Consider the following 23,063-nt stretch of genomic DNA (forward strand, 5'->3'; position numbering starts at 1 on the left):
CCGCTCTGTTCCTGTGCTACTGTGTGTGTAACTACCGGCCCTCCCCCCTCTACCCAGCGCAAAGCACAAGGCTCGCATGCGGAGTGAAGCGGAAAAAAAGTGCGAGACAGAGGGTGAGAGAAAGAGAAAAAAAAAAACCCAAAGCTCGCGATAAGGAGCTGGCTCTCGTCGTTCACGTCAAAGAACCGGCTCTAAGAGCCATTTCGTTCGTGACGACACGTCACTACAAACACAACAAGCGGCCTATTTCTTGGAGGATGAAGAGCTGGGAATAAAGAATGTTAAGCTGTATAGCTGAAATTACGTTGCCTGCAACAAACTTTAGTGAGGACAGCATACCTTATGCAGTTAAGGACCAAAATGAAGAAGTGAATCCTGCCTTAGGATAAGTCACTTTGTTGGGAACAGCTTCTCTCTCTCTAGCATTTTTTATTCTTTGCTTGCCATATGTTGCCATTCAAAATCTTTCAAAACCTCTGAATTCATGGCTAAACATCCTTTAAGCAGGTAGGAAGAATGTTTTTAAGCCTCCAACTAATAATTTGAAATTCCTTCATTAGTTCTTGATTCCAACAACAGTCAGAGACTTTAATGTTAATAACCTCAACCTCATTGCTTTACTGTACTCTTAATGCACTGTGATTAGAATTCTTGCCTTGCCTTTCACAGATGCACATCACTATAATGTTATATAACACAAAGGCTACAGAAGCAGTTGCCCTCTGTATCCTGCAGTCTTACCATTAAAAGTGCAGCCTGTTGATCCATGGTCTGTCCGGAAGGCCCAGCGACCTGGTTCATTGACGTTGCTGCCAAGGCGAAAATTTGAGTTACTCCCTGATGCAGCACTGGTGAATGATCCAGGGAGGACATAATAGTGAGTGGAGTCGATTGTATCATAACCAGCCTGCAAATGTGAGTCACAAAATTATGATTATTACATTTAGAAATAATGAATGTTTTTTCATTAGTAAATATGCAGAGTATTGACTATAGTAGGTCTGACCTGAATTCTCAGTGTTGTTGAGGCTATTATACCGTAATTCATCAGCACAAATGAATATTGGCCTCCAGAGATCAGCACAGCTTGGACAGTAGTGCGCTGGAAAATATGAATTCAGTTATTATATGTTCTGTTTGATCAGTGTTCTGCTGGATTTACACCTAATTTGGTTATGATACACTTTTCATGTATGCTTTAGGTCATCTTCAGGTATCACTTTAAAAAAAAAAAAAAAGTTCAATATTGAAAAATAATCTTTGTATGAAATATATCACAGGAATTTATGTCTTTATGTCTGGAAGGTTCCTGAATTAGTAAAGTAGGCAACAGACTTTCACGTATACATCACACATAAGCACATAATTTGATTCCAAATTTTGGAAGCTGACTTACTGTTCCACTTGTGGGATAATAGGCCACCTCAAACCAAGTTGCAACAAAGACCCAGTTGGCATTAAAGTTCAGTCCTGGAAAGTATTGATTGATGTCTTGTGTAGCTTGCTGGAGAACACTGCCGCTGGTGTATTGGTTGTAGTAGATCTGACCATTTACTCTGTTGTCTAAATCTGTCCAGAATGGAGCGATGATGTCTCTGGATCCATACATTGGAAACAGTTGCGGGGTGTAGCTAGACCATGATGCATCAAAGGTCAGATGCCCATTGTGGTTTACCTAGAAAATAAAAACATTCTTGTAAGTCAAAACCAGTATAAATTAGGTATCTTCAGACACAGGTGTTGATCACTTGTTATTAAAATGATGGATCTGATATCACTGTGTTGGTCTTGTTCCTGCATCATCATAGTAATTATAGTCCAGGATCAATATTACAACTGACCAGTCACATTGTTATAATATTGTGTCTTTGTAAGGAAATGTAAGGATGTGTATGTAATGTAAGGAAAAAACATTTTAATAAATACATTGTCTTTCTCATGAAAGAATAAAGTTATGTTGAAACCAAGCACACCATTGTTTTTCTTGTGACATTACCAATAAGTTTGATGTGTCACATGGCCCTCTTCCTATTGAAAAAACAAAAGTTGTATCCAAGATTGCTGACTTCTAATTGGTCACCATGGTCACCACTCATCTTGAGGAGTTTGCCCCCTCACATATACTAATGTGCCACAAACAGGACTTTAATATCACCAACCATTCCCATGTTATTACGGTGTATCCATATAAATGGCCCACCCTGTAGTTCTGCTATACGTCACACACACAGTTCCGATCAAAACAACTCTGCTTAGTTTCACTTTCTGTCTGCCACGCTTCCTGTGCTCTGCAAAAGCATGCGGTTTCCTGTAAGTACTCTGACATTGTACTCAAACTGGCTTTCTCCTACTCTGGCCTCTATAAAACAAAATAAACAGAATATAAGCACTAAGAATATATATTTATCCTGTAACAATGTTTTATATTGTAATTAGTGGCAGTACGTTTAATTAGACAGCAAAATATTTTAATGGTACAAATGTAGTAAATGAATTGTTAATGTTAATTTTACATACATAAATGCTGTTATATGTCCTCCCAAAATAGAAAAAAGGTCTTAGCAGGGTAATCTGTGGAGAACTTCCATCATCTTTGTTGATGCATTTAGTTCCAGATGTTGGGTAAAGAGGTCCTAAGAAGCAATTAGGTAGATCATGACAAAAAGATAGAAAAGGCCTATATGGTTAATATTCTGCAAACATAAATATGAAACATATTTCTCACAGGCTTTCAGTCTTTACTCTTCTATGAAATGTGAGGCTGATATAAACTGAGGATAAAGCAATAAAAGTCAAATCTTTAGAGTTTTGAAAAGATACTTACTGACAGCCTGAGCAGTCACTACACCTGTACATGAAACAAAACACGGATAAATAAAATTATGACAAGTTTTCTAAGATTGTAAGATGTTATTTCTGATCCAAAAAATTTGAGTCATCACTTAGATAAAAATAAAAAAAACAATAAAATGGATTAAAGGAACATAAGTACAATTACTTACCTGTCATTCCCAAAAGCAGCACAAAAAACATTATTTGACCCACCATTCTGTCAAATCGGTTCTCTAGCATATCGACACTATCTCTCCACACAACGACCCTCCTTGGTCGTGGCATGTGGATATTTCTTTAAGACACTCCGGCACGCCCGGCTACACTCCACAGCTTACGTATAAAACAGATGACCGGTGACCGTTTGATCTCCACTTCTGTTGGAGTGCCTTGAGAGTGCTGTATGCATGTGCGTCTGTCAGGAGCGTGCTGCGTCTGTCAGGAGCGTGCTCCCCTGATAGTAGTGATGTGTTGTCGCGAACGAAACGGCTCTTAGAGCCGGTTCTTTGACGTGAACGACACGAGCCGTGGGTTTTGTTATTTTCTCTTACCCTCTCTTTCACACTTTTTTCCCGCTTCACTCCGCATGCGGGCCTTGTGCTTTGCACTGGGAAGAGGGGGGAGGGGCGGTAGTTACACACGCAGTAGCACAGGAACAGAGTGGGACGGAGAGAGAGAGAAAGAGAGCCAGGGACAACAACGTCACATTAGAAAGGTATAGTAATCATCCACAACTATTTTCAGTTGCGGATGATAAAGGATTCAGAAAGTTTATTCATGCAGGCCTATATATGACAGAGAATATGCATGTACTTTTTGTTTTCATACTTGAATTTACATTTAATTGTGTTGTGGTTTGCAGCGTTTTGTGTTGTTTCATTTTAAATTTGTTTAAAAGGAAAAAGCTGAAAATTTAAATAGTTAAAAGCTGAACTGTGACTAGTTGGTTTTTGTATTATATGATTTATTTATTACATTTTATGTTGAGTGAATAAATAAAAGTATATTTACGGTGGCCCCTAGAGACAAAGCACATACAAACTCCAAAACACGTAAAAACTCTAAAACACATAAAAACTCAGAAACACGTAAAAAACACAACAGAAGTGCTCCAGGATGCTAGGCGCAGTGTTGAGCTTTTGTTACCTAGAGGCTACACAAGCCAGCAAGTGCCAACGACCGGATTTGGTGTGTGGTAGTAACAGGTAAACGAACATTTCTTTTTTAAATTATTTGAACATATATGAGTGCTTGTGTGTAAATACACAAACAATACATGTATGCTTTCAATCGTATAATTTAAGTGATCTAGGTAGCTCTGTTTTGGAAGTTCAGTTAACGCTAGAAATGTGTTTTGGAGTTTGTACGTGCTTTGTCTCTAGGGGCCACTGTATATATTTATGTATAAACATATATATATATATAAAACCACTTTTTTAACATTAGTAATTCCTTTTGTGCATAATTTTATATTATTATTAATAATAAATTAATTAAAGCAACAAAACAACCTGAAGAGCCGGTTCGGAGCCGAAAGAGCCGACTCTTTTTAGTGAGTCGAGCCGAAAGAAGCGGTTTTCTAAAAATGAGCCGGAAATCCCATCACTACCTGGTAGCCCCGGTATTCCCCCAATATTCCCTGGTGTTCCCCGGTATCCCCCCAATATGCCCTGGTGTTCCCCCGGTATCCCCTAGCTTGTTGCTTCCCCTTTGTTGGTCTCCCTTCCCCGGCTTATCGCCTCGAAAAATAGGCTTATGCGCCGGTTGGATCACGCCGTGCGGCTGCTGGCTAGCGAGTAGCTCGGCTACAAGTGAGGAAACACAGCAGGGACACGGCTTCGGCGTTAGGCATACGCTGTCGCCTGGGCACTGTGCAGCTCGGCTGCTATGTGTGTTCACACAGCGGGGATACGGCTTCAAGGTTCCAAGCGTTCGCTGTCGGCGTGGGGAATAAACATAATAAACACGCTACGGTTTGTGCCGGCTAATCGTTAGCCGGCTCGTAGCATTCCAACCGGTTAGCCTGTCTGGCGTGTCGCCCGCAGCTCGCGGGTTAACGCGACCAGCAGGACTCAGCTCGGCTACATTGGCGAGATGTGTCAGAGTTCCAAGCATATGCTTTTACCTGTTAGCATTGTGAAGCGGGAGCTTAAAAACATTGAAGGGGGAATTCAGGTTGCGGCTAGTGCCGGCTACCTGTTAGCACTTCCTGGTTAGCGTGCGGCCCCGCCCCCTTGCTTGGTAGCAGAAGTATGGCAGCCCACACGTCCCAAACATGTCATGTCTTCATTTTTGCCTTTTTACGATAGGCACGAGCAGTGGGGCTATGCCTGGGCGAAAAATATGGGCTCAAAATGTGGTCATAAATATTTTGTACTTGTAAAAAAGATTTGTATGTGTAAAAAAGACTTGTGTGTGCGTAAAAAAGATTTGTATGTGTAAAAAAGATTTGTGTGTGCGTACCCCAACCCAGCGTTTTCCTTCATCACCACGAAGGAAAACAGTCTGTGGTCGTCCGAGTTTGGTGATTTTTGTGTCACAGGTGTTTAATACAGGGACTTCCACAGCCTTTTCAACAGCGCTGCGGACCGCGGGGTGGGGGCGGGCAGTGTTTTGGAAATGACAGTCTTCATTACAAAGCTTTCTTCGTTATGAATTAGCATACATGTTTTTATTGAACATTTGAAGAACCAGGAAAAAAAAACAAACTCTTGTAGAGGACATAAAGTCAGAGATAGAAAAGACAAGGAGAAGGTGCATCTAGTACAGGTAGAGCTGCTGCAAAAACCCACAGAGCCCAGCAGCCAGCATAACAAATTCTGGATCCTTTGCTTTTAGTTAGCATTAGCAGCACATCCTGCGGACTTTTATGATGCGCACTGTGACTCACAGCAATGGTCCTGGGTCAGCCCTGACTTTGTGTTAAACTAATCCTAAAGTAATAATGGTATTTCTAACCACTGATATACCACAACTTTTTCCTTTCAACAGCTACTGAAAGTTAGGGGACCTAGCTGCTATCGGATATTTATATAGTGATCCTCCAGCTTCAAACTGTATCACTAGTGATGGCCCGCTTGAAGCTGACGCTCCGGAGCGTGTGTCGAAAAAAACAACACACTGGTTCAGAAGCACTGTGTCGAGGCTTGCTTCGTTTGGCAAAAGTCACGTGACCAGTGACGTCCGAAGCTTCATTACGCACGTAACTGCTTCGGTACCTGATTCAAACGGATATAAGGAAGTGAATCATCCACGGGATTCGTGGAGTGTGTTGATGGTGACAGAGAGCGAAGAGGTGATCATTCCACTGACAGATATGGAGCCAGCGAGGAAGAGAGGACGTTCTGGCATGTGGAGATATTTTGAGTTGATTTTGCTCAATTCATTTTATCTGCCGAAGTGAAAAACTTGAAATGTCCAAAATCATGTTTTCATAATGTAAATATCATTACAGCATATGACTTTAGGAACACTTCCATGTGAATTAAAGCTGATGAAGACTACAAAAATGTATTTGACACTATACGTACATTACATTGCTACACAGTTTTGAAAATCATTTTGTTTATTGTTTTTAGGTGATAGTCTGCAGGACCCAGGAATACCTGCATATCTACCAGCTTGCAGTGTGGTTCCTGCACTCCACAGCCTCTTCTGTTCCATGCAAGTGGATTTTCTCCAGGGCAGGAGAAACTATTTCTAAGAAAAGAAACCGACTCAGCCAGCGCACAGTAACACTAATCCTCTTTTTAAATGTAAATAACAAAAGGGCTACCTTACATTGATCATGTTTTTACTTTGCAAGTTCTTGATTAGGTTTGATTATCGCTTTTCTGATTACAATCCATGCTAAATTGAATAAAGTGATATTGATTCATTACAATCCTGTGTCGATTTGTAAATTAACGTTATTATGCCTGAAACGCCAGCATATCAGGTTAAACCTCACAACATGTCGTCAAACACCATACAGCTAAAACAGTACCTGGGAGCAGGTTTACGGATTCTGCATACAAACGTGAACACAGAGCGCGGACCCGACGCGTCAGAATCAGATTTTGGTGTGTCGTCAGGTCCGCGCTAGCTGTGTTTGCCTCTGTTTTTGCGCTGGCTTCTGCAGCTGCAGGTTTCATAACTCTCTGTTTACATCTCTAATTAAGTCTCACATGTGTCAGCTTTCTTTTAATAGATACGAAATTATGGATATATACTGATACATGACCAGAATTGTAATATTTCTGACTGAGGCAAAACTTTCCAGATTCCAATCAAATTGAATCGGATCCTGTATCGAATCACAATGATTCTACAAATCAGTAACGATGCAGCCATACTCAGCCCCCTAAGCATTTTCCCTTTCCAGTTCACAATCAATCCCACCCCTAGGTCAAAAATATGTATAGGACAATTGGCCTCATCTAATATTTTGTATGAACCTGTCCAGCTGTCCAGTGATTAAATGACAAGTAGATGGAGGCAGGACTCCACAGCAGGGGCATACTCCATAATGTGCTGTGCATTCTCATATGTATATTATATATATTGCTCACTTATTGTATTTACCAACATCAAGGAGTTATGAGCAGAGAAAGGCCACACCATAGTGCATGTTTAAATAGGGAAAGTTTATTGATCAAAATGTATTACGCAAATACGCATTACATTTTTTCAGCCCCCCAATCGAGAAAACAAAACCAATTACATGTTCAAAGCAACGGAACGGTGGCCCAATATCGGAGAGAACTCCACTCTTGAGTGAGCAGTGATGATTGAGCAGTCCGTTTTATTTTGCAGATTCAAGCTGCTCTTCAAAATATTCGCCACCAGATGTCACCGGAGAGGACTGTGTTGAAAAGCTTCGAGTAATGAACCATTTTTCAATACAAGCTTCAGTGCTTTGGAAAGCTTCATTTGGCCATCACTATGTATCACCCTTCAAGGACCTGCAGTTCAAAAAAGCGCCCCTCCGACAGCCAAACCCATCTGTTCTCTGATTGGATTGTTACATTTGTGATTGACATGACATTGACCAATCAGATGAAAGGAAGAAAAATAGGGTCAAAATCCGTAGTTGTAACTTGCAGGTTTTTTTTTTCTAAGTCCACACACAAATCTTTTTTACGCACGCACAAATCTTTTTTACACACACACAAATCTTTCTTACACACACACAAATCTTTTTTACAAGTACAAAATATTTATGACCACATTTTGAGCCCATAAATGTCCACCTACTGTTACTCATTTATATTAAGATTTTAACATCTAGTTGGTATTGGTATGGCGAGTACAGAGTAGCCTTCAGTAATAGTAATAAATCACACAGCAATAGTACATTCATGTAGTTGTAAAGTATTCAGAATACATTACTTCTATAATCTTTGGTGGAATACATTTTAAAATTAACCTTTCCAACACTGTCAACAGGTTAGCACCTCATACCACAGTGCAGCAAAGCAATCTCATGAGCGCTGGGAAGGACAAGCCCAGAGCCCAAAACAGACAGTGCAGGAGATGACAAGGTTAGTAATTGTATAGTGAAAATTATACTTTGTTATCTTGATTGGCAAAAGAAAAGTAAATACAAAATCTGCTTCTCAAATTTAGGGCATTTCCAAGATTTTTTTTTTCCAAAACTTCTTCAATTTCTTTTATTACAGCTGTCCTGTGCCAGAAGTTCTGTTGACCCACAGTGAGAGGCATCATTTCAGAAACACCAGGAAGACTGAAACTCGTCGCCAGGATCAAGCAGGGCTCGTGATCTTCACCAGCAGCTCCCTCACAAGGATAAACCCAGCATTTCATGAACACTGATGGAGACCTTTGCTTTGTGTAATGTTAGAAGTACTCAGATAATCCTCAGAGGGTCTGGACTTTTACATAATATAATAGAATAGAATTCAACTTTGTTGTCATTGCACATGCACAGGTACAGGGCAACGAAATTCAGTTTGCATCCATCCAGAAGTGCTTTAGCCATGATATAGATATATTACAATATATATTAGCAGTAATATAGATATGTAAGTATATTACAGAAATGGGTCTATTATGGTATGTTACAATGTACATGGTATGAAGTATGTTAAGAATATTCTATAACTATAAGTATGTACAGGCTGTAGTGAGTACAAACTATGTACAGGCTATGAACAGGATATAAATATGAAAAACTATACAGAAATCTGAGATATACAGTTATACAGAAATGTGAACTATGCAAGTTATAAAGTTGTAGGATTAAAAATTATCATATGTACAGAATGATTATTTACACAGAACTATACAGTAGTGCAGTTTAGGGCTGCCACAAACGATTATTTTGATAGTCGACTAGTCACCGATTATTTTTGCGATTAGTCGACTAATCAGATCATCATCCATTGGACGTAAAACGTACAGCTTATTGCACCAGCAGCATCTGCTCTCATATAACTATCATTAGCTTACAGCTTTAAGTGTTTAAGGTATGTGCTAACTAAAGATAAAGACAAGATGATAGTTTATTAAATTTTAATGAAGTTTGCAGATTGTTTCAGTTTAATAAACTCCTTGCTATCTAAAATATAACAGGACACCGGAGTAAATTCTCAGCATCTCACACTTCTGATAATCAGCTGTCTGCTTGACGTTTATTCAGCTGTGTAAAAACTATAACTTTAATCTCAGCCAAACCGATTTACTCAGGAACAAATAAAATACTGAAAAAAGCCAAACAATAACATTTTAAGTTTTCTAAGTGACTTATATATCATGTTTAACCTGAGTAGCGAAAGACGGCGGTGGGTTTGAAAACGATTTGCTGGGAGTCCGGTGTTCTCACGGCGCTAGTGAGCCTTGCCCCCGGCTCGCTATCGAGCTAGTGGGTAACAGAAGTCTCCGAAAACGTCGGAGCGCTTTCGAAAATATGCGGTGTCTTGATAAACTGAGCAGATATTTGAGGTTTACACAGCTACATTCCCGCCTGAAAATATGTTAAACGTTTATTTTGTGACCCAGAAAGAATAATAAGAGTAATATAAAAAGTAACTAGCTGACGCCATTGTTGGAAACTGAGCTGGGCCGCGCTATGAATTCTGGGAAAGAGCTTCTTCTTCTTCAGGGTTTAACGGCAGCTGGCATCCTTGTACATGCAGTGCTGCCATCTTCTGTTTCAGTCCGTTATTACACTCTTAAATCCTGCTACTTATTCCTGCGTCTTTTGGGATCTTACAAAGCTTCAAACGACGCGTCGACTATTAAATCAGTCGTCGACGATTTTGATAGTCGACGTAATCGTGACTAGTCGACTAATCGTGGCAGCCCTAGTGCAGTTAAGTAATAGCTATAGCTATAGTAATAGCTTTAAGTCCTGTAGAAAGTTAAATATATGTTGTGCTCACTGGTTACTCTGGTATGAATGACTCTGAATTACTTTATGATAAATAACACTATTGTCAAAAAACAGTGAAAGAATTCCAGATCACAAGTTTTTAGTTCAAATACAAGTAACAACCTTTGACTTTAATCAGGTTTTATTTAATTGTGTCAGAGAAAACATCATGTGCTCTTCATGTAGCTGAGTACATTCAGTGTTTAAAACAGAAGTTGTGCAGGTCTGAGATCAGCAGTTTTGTGAAACACCAAACTGAGGCACTATTAATGCTGATGTATAGTGACACAGTTACAGGGGTGATTAATCCTTTTGACTTTTTGTCTTTAAATTTATCAATAAAACAGCTGCAGCTTTCACTGACAGCACATGTGGTACTTTAACCTTTGTACTGTTTTCTTCAGTTAATTTTGGAGTTACTACAAAGATTGAAGATATAGGATGATCTGTCTGCTGTCACTGGGTGGTGCTGAGGTCTGAATCTGACGACAGCTCCTGTAGTCACAAACAGAACAGAATCATCACAAACTGAAATATAAAGTTTCTCTCAAATCTGAAATAGAGCTGATCCTTCTCCGTCCTCACACACTCGGGATCTGAAGTTGTTCAGTCCTACAGTTCTGCCGACAGCTTTTTATTTGTTTTATTTGTTTTAAAGGCCTTACTAACACATTTTCTAATATCATGTTTACCTTTGAGTTGTTGATGCTTTATAAATGGATATCTGCAAAGATGAGATGATGGAGCAGGTTTCAGTCGAGGTTCAGTCTGCTGCTGCATCCTGGTCACAACATACAGAGGTGTTATCAGCTCAGTATTGAACAAGAAATATTAATGTTTCAAATTATTTGTCCTAAAGGATGCAAGCTGTACAGAGCACTGCACATGTGACTTTGTGAACATAATTCATTAAAAATAATTTGGACAGTTTGTTAACCTGAATATTTGTAACAAACTCAGTAAAAAAAAAAAAAAAAAAAAGCTAAAAAAAATAATCAGGGGAAAATGTAACATTTTAAATTAAGCTGACAAGCGGAAGTAGTTGGTTTCAGTACATAAGTATTGGGCTTTGCTATTTAATCCGTAGCTATTGACTAATGGGGGGAATTTAAAAGTTGGCGTTAATGTCCTTCCACATGTGGAAAGCATGCTGCTGTTTGCACATATTTAATAATCAGCTCTGCACAGGAGCAGAAGCAGAGTCCAGCCTGTTGCTCTTACAGTATAATACTCATAATAAAAGTACAGTAACCGTGGTTAGTCACTGAGCAGCCCGGTGCGTTTCTCTTGATTTCTTTAGTCAGGGTAAATTCATTCACCTGCACGGGTTAGCTAAACGAACTTTACAAAACAAGTTTCCCCGACAGCCGAATGCTCATTTTAGCTAGCTAGGTCCTTAGGTAGCTGAGTACATTCAGTGTTTAAAACAGAAGTTGTGCAGGTCTGAGATCAGCTAAGGACCTAAATTACGGATTAGCTTACAAACACATTTAACTTACCAAAAATAATGCGGTGGGGCCTCAGGTCCTCCTGTCCGGTAGTCCAATTTACTGAAGAACACCTCAGGCTGTCACTTTGAAATAGTCGGTAATGTAAATGCTGGACCTCTCGGCATTTGCCATTCCCGAACAGACACGTGCGAGTTTGTCCGTGACCGCAGCCGCGTCGTTTTCTCCAGTCATTGGTCAGCATTATAATATATGCAAATACATGCGGGTCGGAATTCCCCCCCCAGCAGCTTGTTTAGTTTAAACAGTCTACATTAAGCTGGGCAAACACTGTGTGATTATTTTGAGTTGCGTTATTCAGCTCCTGCTCAAACTGTACAATTGAATCGCAAGGGTTAGAAGTTCATAGGTCACGATGCAGGGTCTCACACTATACGGCCTGATGCTCTGATGTGACCTGAGTGCTCAAACTGTGCATCCATAACATGAAGCTTATCATACAAAATCTGTCTCTCGCTCTTCCTCTCTCTGTCTTACAGACGCACACACACCACCACCATCAACTTTGCTCAATTACTAATGAAAAACATTGACCAGGCAGCTGTGATTGAGCAGCAATGTCCAGCCAACTCTTTTCACGGTTGTTGTAGTGATAATTTTGTGAGGCCACATTGAAAAGCCTCGGATACGTAAGCGTAGTACGTAAGCGTAGAGCTGCCACCCAGGCAAAAGAAAAATAGAGCTATATCACGTTATAACGTGAAAAATATATTGTTCTAACAATATACTTTTAACGTTTGTACAATATACTATCATGTTAGTACAATATACCTTTCACGTTTGAACGATATAATATCACATTATTACAATATACATAATTATCACGTTCGTACAGTATAAATATTATATTGTACGAACGTGATATTATATTGTTCAAACGTGAAAGGTATATTGCACGAACATGAAAAGTATATTGTTAGAACAATAAACTTGTTATAACGTGATATAGCTGTATTTTTCTTTTGCCCCGGTGGCAGCTCTACGCTTACGTACTCGGATGAGCTTGCCCATGTCCGGATCACACGCTGCACTGCCGTGCTGCTCCACCTTGTCACTTTCATTTCTGTGTTTGTGTATGCGCAGTGTGAGAGGCTGCGTTGAGAGGCAACAGGATTTCAAACAGGTTTGATTATCTTGCGACCATACGATTGATGATTGGGAGCTGGTCGTGAGGTGTTAACTGCTCGTTGCCTCATGTATACTACACAATGCACAAACAATTAAGGCAAAACTCGGGCCGATCCCCAAAACGGTTGTGCGACTGAAAAATCGTCTCAAAATGTGCCAAAAATCGCACAGTGTACGGCCAGCTTTTGGAGGCTAGCTCCAAACAAACATCTGCAGCTTGGCAGTGTATACAGCACTATAATGACCAGACCTAATTCTTTTGAAAACCATACATCTTTCCACAGGTCTCCACTTCATCAGACGTCACCTAGACGCAGAGCTGGGTGAGGCCAGCACAAACAGCAGCCTAACCGACGAAGATGATGGATCCATGAGGTCAGGAAAGCCAGAAGCAGTGGAGCTGGAGAGGTACCTTTCATGTCCATTCACTGGAGGTATGGATCTATTGCATGGCTTTCCTCACATCAAGAAGCTGTTGATCAAAATCAATACAGCTCTTCATGCATCTGGAGCATGTGAAGGACTTCTTAGTCATGCAGGACTCCTGTTCACTGCTAAACAGTTACAGCTTCACAGAAAGAACCTTGAGAGCAAACTGCTGCTGAAGCTTAACCATCACCTCACTGAGTGAAGAAATGGCACATTTTTGCTAAATATGCAGAAATAAATGTACAACCTGTAGAATATTTAGCTGATGTAGAGTTTAGAAATGTGTTATCATAGAATGTAGAACTGTTGTAGAGACACTGACACTGCCCTCAATATAATCTGTCGTGAATTTAGGAGTAGGGTACCCCTCCCCCACTTGAGCTGTGAAAGTAAAACAGAGAAGAGTTAATGCTGAGTGGAAATTCCCCAGAGGATGTATGGTTGGGGGGGTCTCAACATTGTAACTGGATACCTGTGGTCTGGAAGTGAGAGGGGTTTTATGACCTCTAGGGGGTTACCTACACCCACAGTGTTTTAACGGTCACGCACACACATCCACACGCACACTTACTCATGTGCACACAGTCACACACGAGCACTCATATAGGCACGCGGGAACACAGACACAGAGTTTGCAGCACACCGTGTGGGGGGGGGGGTTATGATGGGGACGTTTCTATAAAGCTGGCTGTAACTAACAAAGGGGTGAAGATTTTGCAGAGGGGCACCAGCCTCATCTTCCCTTCTAGAAGTGCATGCTTAAATGAAGATGAATAAAGATGAATAAAGATTTTGTGAAAATGACTACTGAGTCCGGTGCCATCTCTGGATGCTCGAGGAATAAAAAGAACCGGGGTAAAACTGATTTCGCAACAACCCATACAATTTATGGTAAACGAGCTGCCTTGTATGAACATATGTTCAAGATGGAGAGCCCGCCCCAATCCTGTGCCTCTCAGGCTACATGAGGATGATGGCTGCACATCAGCTTCTGTTTTATGGGAAGCAGGGAAAGCTGTGATGAGAGGTAAAATTTCTTTCTCATCACACAAAAAGAAAGAAGAAAACAAAAATATTCAGGAACTAGAAAAACCATCAAATCCTTAGAACAAGCCTTCGCGTCCGACCAAGATCAAGAAATAATGAACAAAATACGTAAAACAAAACTAGAATTAAATGAAATTATTAATTAAAAAAAACACAATTCCTAGTACAAAGACTTCGCTTGCAGAATTTTAACATGTAACATGTCCGGTCGATTTCTAGCTAACCAGTTCAAAATAAAGAAAAAACACCAATATATGTGCTGTTAAAGATTTATCTGGGAACACAATATATGACCCTGGAAGAATAAACAACATTTTTAGGGATTTCTATGAAACTTTATATTCACCACAAATAAACCCATCTAAAAATTAAATTGATCAGTTTCTTGACAATGTAACTCTTCCAAAATTACTAGACAGTCAAGCGATGGCACTGGATTTGCCACTGACACCAGGTGAACTCCAGGAAGCGCTGATAAGTATGCAAAATAATAAGGCTCCAGGTCCAGACGGCTTCCCTGCAGAATTCTACAAAGAATTCTGGACAATTTTGGCACCAGTATTCCACATAGTGTTGCAGGAAATCAAGGAAAATGGCAGACTACCACCAAATGTGAATTCTGCCAACATTAGTCTCCTGCTAAAACCAGACAAAGACCCTTTATTTCCCTCAAGCTATCGTCCAATAGCCCTTATAAATGTAGACCTCAAAATAATCTGCAAAGCTCTCTCAAAAAGATTAGAGAAGATAACCCCCCTTTTAATTCATCCTGACCAAACAGGTTTCATAAAAGGCAGGCACTCATCAGCAAACACATGTAGATTACTTAATTTAATAGACTACTCATACAGTAAAAACTTTTGATACCACAATATTATCTCTAGATGCAGAAAAAGCATTTGACAGAGTTAACTGGAAATTTTTATTTGTAACTTTACACAAATTTGGTTTTGGAAACTCTTTCATAAACTGGCTAAGAATATTATATAACTCCCCAACAGCTCATATCTGAACAAATGACCAGACATCCTCCAGCTTCTGTCTCCTGAGGGGCACCAGACTGGGATGCCCACTCTCCCCTTCACTTTTTGTAATTTTTATCGAACCACTAGCAGCAGCATTTAGACAGGCTACAACAATTAAGGGCATAAAATGTAAGAACGTAGAACATAAAATCAGTCTCTATGCGGATGATGTGTTGCTTTTTCTCCAAAACTCACAAACCAACCTTTCTGAGGTAATTACTCTAATAAACTGGTTTTCAAGAGTTTCAGATTATTCAATTAACTGGTCAAAATCTACAGTTCTTCCAATTAACTGCTCCTTCCATAATTCTTCCTCTGCCCCACTGCAATCTGGATATATTAAATATTTAGGTATTAATGTCTCTCCTAAGCTTTCAGACTTAACTAAATTAAATCACATCCCACTTCTAAAGAAAGTAGAAGGCGATCTGACTAGATGGAAATCCCTACCCATATCACTCATGGGAAGGGTCGCCACTATAAAAATGATGATCTTGCCAAAAATAAATTACTTATTTTCGATGATCCCGAACAAAGCATCACAAGATTGGTTCAGATCTCTGGATTCGTATATTTCTAAATTCCGTTGGAAAGATAAATCCCCGCGTATCAGCTTAAAAACGCTACAAAGAACCAAGGATAGAGGAGGATTAGATCTGCCTAATTTTCAACAATACTTCTTAGCCAACAGGCTTCAGTTCATCTCAGGATGGTTAAAACATACCTTCTTAGATGAGCCCTGGCTAGATGTTTAACAGGCACTATGCAATAATCTAGAGACCTAACATTTATCAGCTCAAACATCAAAAGACATGAATGCTTCAAAAGCATCAACATCAGTTCTTCTCTGACAGCATGGTGGGAGTTTCTAAAGATAACGGAGTCTTCATTAATCCCATGCAAACGTACACCTATCTGGAATAACCCTGACATATTACAAAACAATAATATGATTAATTTTCCAGAATGGAATTGTAAAGGAATTAAATACTTAGAACATATATTAGAAGGAACAGACTTTATTCCATTTGACAGACTAGTTATACAATATGGGATCAACAACAAAAGATTTTTAGAATATCAACAAATTAAATCCATAGTAAAAAAAGAAATTTAAACCGGGTCAAATTGAACTACAAACACCACCAAGTGTGGTACATTTTCTTACTCTTAAATCCCACAAATTATTGTCTAAAATATACAGAACACTTTCTAAAACAGATGAATTAATATCACTTCCTATTGCAAAGTGGGAAGCAGATTTATCAGTAAGCTTAGACCAAAACTTCTGGTCTCAGATATGCTTAAAAACTTTTAAATTGATTAGAAATCCCAGTCTGCAATTAATGCAATACAAAATACTACATAGAGTGCACTATACAGGTCATCGGATGTTCCAGATGGGCTTTACATCTTCCAACAACTGCTCACACTGTCAAGGCAATACACCAGACTATTACATCCACGCTCTTTGGTTCTGTCCACCAGTGCAGAAGTTTTGGCGTGGGATATGTGAAGACTTATCAAAGTGTCTGAAATGTAAAATTCCAACCTCCCCCTTAGGGTGCTTGTTGGGCAAATTGGATGATGTCACTACAGAAACTAATACAGTCCACATGGTTTTTACTGCCCTATGCATTGCCAAGAAAACGGTCCTCATGAACTGGAAAAATAAAAATAATCTTAATTCTAGCCAATATAGAAACCATCTAATAGATCACATTAGTCTCGATACAGCCTCTGCCACCACATTAGATCAATCCCTCTGGGCTCCTTTAATCGGCTCTATCACCTAGCGGGGGTGGGGGGTCGTGGTTTGGTCCCACCTTCGCCATTGTGGTTGATATGGAGGTTGGGATGGACGTAGGGCGTCTGGAGAATCCCTAGGGACGTTATACCTGGAGGGCTTAATCCGGGGGTTGTGGTCATAACCTGGTTAGTGGCCCTGGTTGCTCTTAGAGGGTGTTCTCCTTGTGGCTGCATGCAGCAGGGCTGGGGGAGGGTCTGTGCTGGCGGACGTAGGTTACTGGCCTGGAGGCTGGCTGCCCCTGAGTGGATCCGGGGCAGGCGTGGGGGCTTAGGGTTCGGGGGTGCTTCGCCTCCGTGCTAGGCCTCTGGCTGGGCCTTGGGGGCTTCGGTCCTTGTTGATGTGTCACTGAGGTTGTGGGCTTGGCGGTGCTGCTGCTGTAGGCCCCGGTCTGGATGGGCCTGGGCTCCCTTGCCTTGGTGGGAAGGTGGGAATGCATGTTTGTGTCTGTGTGTGCCTGTTTGTCTGTGTCTATATGTCAGGTCGGGTCTTAGACTCCACCTCTCTGGGAACTCCCTCAGGGGGCATCAGTGCGTTGGTGGTTCTTGGTGTCCAGGGCTGGGCGCTAAGGTATGTACCAGCTCACTCCCGGTGGCTACTTGGCGGGGCCTGGCACCTGTTGCTCGGTCAGGCCTCTTCTGTAGGGGGCCCTCGGGCCTTCGGCCTCTGGGCCTGCGGCTCGGTTCATTCTGGCACAGCTGGCTGCCGGCACAGCCGGCGGGCACGCCTGTCCAGCCCCCTCTGGCTTCTGCTCCGTGGCTACTGGGTGACCCCTCATCTGGGGCTCTCCTCAGCTCTTCCCAGGAGGGTGGCACGGATGCCCCTCCGGTGGTCCTCCTTGGGCTCCCGCACTCTGGGGCCTCTGGATGTCTGGAGCCTGGATCTCCTCCATGCATGCTTCATGCCCTGGGCGACAGGGCTATGGCTCTCTACACACTCTAGCAGAGCGTTACATGGGGAAACCTTTTGAATACAAGCACGCTAATTCACACAGGTGTGCACACGGGTGTTCACTGTTCATAGACATAAACTACACCTTTCTTGGCTGCTACTTCAAAGCACATTGTGCGCTGTCTGTCCTGCGTGCTGCACAACAACATTCAATATTTAGTATTTACTGCTGCTTACACTTAGCTAGATTAATGCGATGGTGTTGTCAGGAGGTTGATGTGTATGACGCTTGGCGTTCAGTTGAGGCGGGGAGGACTCGGAGCCTAGGCTCAGCTGTCTTCCAGCCGCCCTCCTGACGAGGGATGGGTATCGTTTAGGTTTTATCCGATACCGGTGCCAAATCGGTACTTTTGAAACGGTGCCGGTGCTCAAACGGTGCTCAAACCGGTGCTTAAAGAATGGAGAACACAAAATTGGTCCAAAAACCTCTCATGTTCAGCTGTTTTTTGTAAAAAGATAACAATGTTAGCCTTTTCTGCAGCTATGGGGCATATATGGTATCACTCTTGGCTGGAAGCAGTGCTTAAACAATGGAAAAAACACAAACTTTGTCCTAAACCTCTCACGTTTAACTGTTTTCCACTTTTTCTTTGGTCATTTTAGCCTTTTTGGCCAGGGTGAAGGGAGTATCTGCCATCAAACAAGAAGACAGCTGCATGAAGCTATGATGATGTTTGCTAGTTCACCTTACATGCATTTATGTAATAACGTGGTTAGCCTACTCAACGCCTACAAGTTTCACACAAGACAGATACAAACTTTATAAGATTTATATGTATCTTTTCCATATGGGTGGGCCTAGTGGCCAGCACTGCTGCAGGCTGTGTCTCCTGGACTATTGCCCGCGCCTAGCCGGTTCTTACGCCAGTCGGACCTCACTACGTCTGACGGCTCGGCCAGGGGTTGATAGTTCTCTGGCCTGCGGCACTGGCTCACTGTCTGGCACATTGCACAAATGTGCGGGTCTACAGTCCCGGCAGGGCCCGCTCAGTGAGCTGACCCCCACCTGCGAATCACGACCCTGGCTGCACTGCAGTGCCAGGCTGTCTTCCCCTGGCGTGTTGCCCGCATTTGCCAGCTTACGCGCCAGTTGGACCTCGCTGCGGCGAGTGAGCGTTCTCCAGCCTTTTTAGCTGGATTCTCTCTGGCATATCAGCTGCTGCAGCCCCTGGCGTATTGCCCGCGCTTCGCCGGTTCACACGCCAGCCGGTCCTCGTTGCGGCTCTGTGGTTGGATGGACCCTTTGGGTCGCATCCCTGCCTAGGCCCTGCATCTTGCAGCTGTACTGCTGGTGTGGGATGTGTTCCCCTGGCGTACTGCCCGCGCTTCGCCGCCACACACGGCAGTCGGACCTCACTGTGTCTGGTACGTCAGCTGGCGGGCGAGTGTTCTCCAGCGCGCAGCGCTGGCTCTCTGTCTAGTGTGTTGCCCCTGTGTCGCGGGTCACATGACCAGCAGGTGCCCGCTCAGTGAGCTGACGCTTCCCGACTGTCCAGTGTCTCATCGGGCCCACTCTTGCTGGCCCCCTGTCTACAGACGGCGCAGAGTGGCTGCTATACTCTGGTGACGAACCTTGGGTTGCTTCTCACTTGGGCCCTCAGTGGCCTGAGCCACTAGCACCTCCCCTGTCGTGGATGGTGCAGGTGCTCTACTCCTGGGACAGGCGCTGGGCCTCATCCTACGTCGGCCATCCACTGAATGGCCGAGCTGCTGCGACGGGCTCTCCCTCCCTGGCACTGTGTCACTGCCTAGTGCCAGGCAGGGATCTGTTGTGACTTGACTTATCCAGCTGGCGAATCCGCCTTCCCTTCTGGGGCATCATTCGCATATCATAGCCAGCTGCTGTGCTCGAGTGGCTTGGTAGGCTGTGTTGCCCTGGCGTTTTGCCCGTGTTCACCAGCTTATACGCCAGTTGCACCTCGCTGCGCGGAGTGGCATTCTCCAACCTAGTGTAGCCTGTTCTGTCTGGTGTGTTGCCCGCAGTGCGTGGTTCACAAGGCCAGCAGGACTCTTATCGTTGCTTGAGTGGGGCGGCTTCTCGGCTGTGACCGCAGATTAAGCTGCCGCCGCTGCTGCTACAGCTGCAGCTGCAGGCTGTGTTGCCCTGGCGTATTGCCCGCGCTTCGCCGGTTTACGCACCAGCTGGACCTCGCTGTGTCTGATGCTCAGCCAGCGACAGAGTGTTCTCCAGCCTAGTGTAGCCTGTTCTGTCTGGCGTGTTCCCCGCAGTGCGCAGTTTACAAGGCCAGCATGGTTCCTGTCATTGCTTGAGTTGGACGGCTTCTCGGCTCTGACTGCAGCTTAAGACGCCGCCGCTGCTGATGCTGCAGCTGCTGCTGCTGCAGGCTGTGTTCCCCTGGCGTATTGTCCGCGCTTTGCCAGTTTACGTGCCAGCTGGACCTCGCTGTGTCTGATGCTCAGCCAGCGCCAGGCCGGAGAACACTCAGGCGGTTCGCCCGTTGCATGTTAGCCGGGCCTCGCTGTGTCTGATAAGCCAGCTAGCGGTTGTGTTGTGCTTCTTGCATGCACCCATCATTCGATCAAATTCCAAGTGTTATCAAGCCAAGCCTTTTTTTGTTCCTAGATAAAGTTTTCATGTCTTATACGTGCCACTGGATCCTCAGACAAAAGAGCACAGGCGTTGTTTATGATCAGTATGAATCAACATTTTACCACTGACATGTTCACTGATTGTGAAACGTGACAGCAGAGATGGCACACTGTGTGCAAAATTCCAAAATTGAAAATGCTTTCCTTATGAATCAATGCATGTGTAAAGTGTAGAAGTAAATTTCTATGTCATTTAATACACAAAGAGGTGTTTAGGAGGGTTATAGAGTTAGTTATGTACCCATTTGGTGGTTACATGTTTTGATATTTACATGTTTGCACATTTGAATGTTCACACCTGCACTTTCAAACCAGTTATAAGTATGTGTTGAATCTACCTCATTTTTTTCCCTACATTTGTCCGAATATAGGATTTCCTGGCTTCTGAGTGACCAGTGAAGTGTCATGAGGACTGTATACAGGAAGTGTTTTTGTTGTTGAGGTGTGCGGTTTGGCCGGTCAGGAAGCCCGTGATTGGATGGGAAACACTCAAATCAAAACACTCTTGTTGTTTTGATTTGCTACATAAATACATTTTAATTGAATTGAATTGAAATACATTGAATTACAAACTCTAACTCCTGGAAAACTGAAATTGCTATTTTAAGGTCTACATTTAAAGTATTTTATAGTACAAAGAATGGTGGATTGAATATTTTTTTATTCACAGAAGGTGATATTTTTTGTGTCTTTGTAAGCTTTGTAAGTGGCTGCATACTAACTTTTCCTTGTCTTTTGTTTTGTTTTATTTTGTTGTAAAGAACTTCACGGTCTCCAGGATGGCTAAACAAGTTACAAGATATCTGCTTCAGTTACTGCACTCAAGCAGATGGATAACAATTTAAGGTAAAATAGCACAAAATCCTGATCCTGTTTCAAAACATAACCCATGAAACGTCCTGATGCATGTGTAGCAGGTTGGAAAAGGCTACATGTTTATTTTTGTAAGAAAACCAATTACCCCCTTATTTTTGGTTTATTATTGTGATTATTTTTGACATTGTTATGCGTTGCCAGACCATGGTTATATTTCATTATGCCAGTAGATGGTGCTCTTGCACTGCTGTGGAACTACCAGAGAGACTCTACAGCAAGCCTATTCAAATGGCGGCCCGCGGGCCAAATGCGGCCCAGAAGCAACCTGCGAGTGGCCCTGCCTGTGGTCCTGGCAGAAACACAGAGAAAACGCAAAAAATTAGTTAATTAAAAAAAAAAAAAAAATTCCTACAGCGTAGTGTAGACTGTGAATGCAACACTCCTAGTAGCCTAGCAATATTTAACCCACAATGCACCGTGATGTAAACATATTAAACAATCATCGTAATATATGATGTGACAACAGCATGTCTTTCTCACTCCAAAAGCGCAATATTGACAATGAAAACTGTCTGTTTAACCCTGCCTGGACTGACAAATACTTATTCATTTTACCGAGTTTAATAATCTTACAACCGGAGTTGTACTACCATGGTGAGGGTCCTGTACAGCCCAAGAGAGAGCTGCAGCAGCTTCCCTTCGTGTTTGCTTCTTGGCGAAGAAGAAAAGGCGAAATACTGCATGCTGACCGTGGTGGATGCGGTGAAAAGTGATGAAAAATTAAAGTAAGTGTGACATCTGCTATTAAAAACGTACCCCTGTCAGACAGTTCAAATATTCGTAGAGTTGAAGTTCTGGCGTCAGACGAGTTTGAAATACTGTTAGATGACCTGAAGAAAACTGATGTAATGTCTATAGCAGGAGGTCACTGACAGAACTGATAATGCACAGTTGTGCGTATATGTCCGTTTTTTGGATGGGAAATTGATTGCTTACTACCGTTAGAGGGACACACGGCTGGCGAAATAATGTTTGAGAAGATTTCAGCTCTTTTTGAGGAAAATGGTCTGGATATGAAGCGTGTCTGTATACTTGTGACGGATGGGGCTCCATCCATGGCAGGAAACGTGAGTGGTCAGCGAAATATTTATTTTAATTTGAAAGGGAATTATCAAAATGTTTTTTTGTTATTATTATTATTATTTCAAATGTGCAAAAAATAGTTTAGTTATAGCTCCCTTTTTTTTTTAAATGGACCTTTTGGTGTGCATTTGTGAGAGGTCACCAGATTTACAGGGGAATAGGAATAAAAAAAATACTTGTTTTTCAATACAGTTGTGTGGGTTTGAAATTGATCATGATCTGCTGCTTACTGGCTTCAAAAAAATATCTGGCCCAGATAAATTCCTCGGTTTGAAAATCTGGCCCAACTAACTTCGTAGTTGAATAGCCATGCTCTACAGGGTTCGTACGGGTGCTTGAAATCCTTGAAAATGCTTGAATTTTAATGTTGTCTTTTCAAGGTTTGAAAAGTGCTT

The 23,063-nt window shown here is 42.2% G+C and overlaps 1 protein-coding gene and 2 long non-coding RNA genes across 6 annotated transcripts in view; 1 reads left to right on the forward strand and 2 right to left on the reverse strand.

Moving 5' to 3' along the window:
* LOC113019362 (alpha-tectorin-like) overlaps nt 1-5,064 on the reverse strand; it is a 28,944-nt gene extending 23,880 nt beyond the window's left edge. The window contains exons 1-6 of one of the 2 annotated variants that reach the window (XM_080305500.1): nt 4,958-5,064; nt 2,825-2,848; nt 2,518-2,633; nt 1,397-1,675; nt 1,007-1,102; nt 742-907 (exon numbers count right to left, since the gene is read on the reverse strand). In XM_080305500.1, coding sequence (XP_080161626.1) covers nt 742-907; nt 1,007-1,102; nt 1,397-1,675; nt 2,518-2,633; nt 2,825-2,848; nt 4,958-4,991 — 715 coding nt within the window. In that variant the 5' untranslated portion in view covers nt 4,992-5,064. Of the gene's footprint in view, nt 1-741; nt 908-1,006; nt 1,103-1,396; nt 1,676-2,517; nt 2,634-2,824; nt 2,849-3,002; nt 3,520-4,957 lie in introns of those variants that run through there. The other variant, XM_026163024.2, reaches the window with a different exon arrangement.
* LOC145430408 (uncharacterized) lies at nt 2,010-10,587 on the forward strand. Of its 3 annotated transcripts, none has more exons than XR_013910979.1 (4): nt 2,010-2,310; nt 5,824-6,587; nt 8,260-8,354; nt 8,493-10,587. It is a non-coding gene; the product is annotated as an uncharacterized LOC145430408 (long non-coding RNA). The 3 variants fall into 3 exon arrangements; XR_013910980.1 differs by lacking the exon at nt 2,010-2,310 and adding an exon at nt 7,627-7,694 and having other exon boundaries at nt 3,556-6,587; XR_013910978.1 differs by lacking the exon at nt 2,010-2,310 and having other exon boundaries at nt 3,562-6,587.
* Nucleotides 10,329-12,304, reverse strand: LOC145430409 (uncharacterized). Its single transcript, XR_013910981.1, has 3 exons — nt 11,704-12,304; nt 10,897-10,985; nt 10,329-10,699 (listed from the first exon to the last, which is right to left on the reverse strand). It is a non-coding gene; the product is annotated as an uncharacterized LOC145430409 (long non-coding RNA).
* Nucleotides 12,305-23,063: the final 10,759 nt, after the last annotated feature.

Source organism: Astatotilapia calliptera, chromosome 8 (genome assembly GCF_964374335.1).
Source record: "Astatotilapia calliptera chromosome 8, fAstCal68.1, whole genome shotgun sequence".
NCBI lineage: Eukaryota > Metazoa > Chordata > Actinopteri > Cichliformes > Cichlidae > Astatotilapia > Astatotilapia calliptera.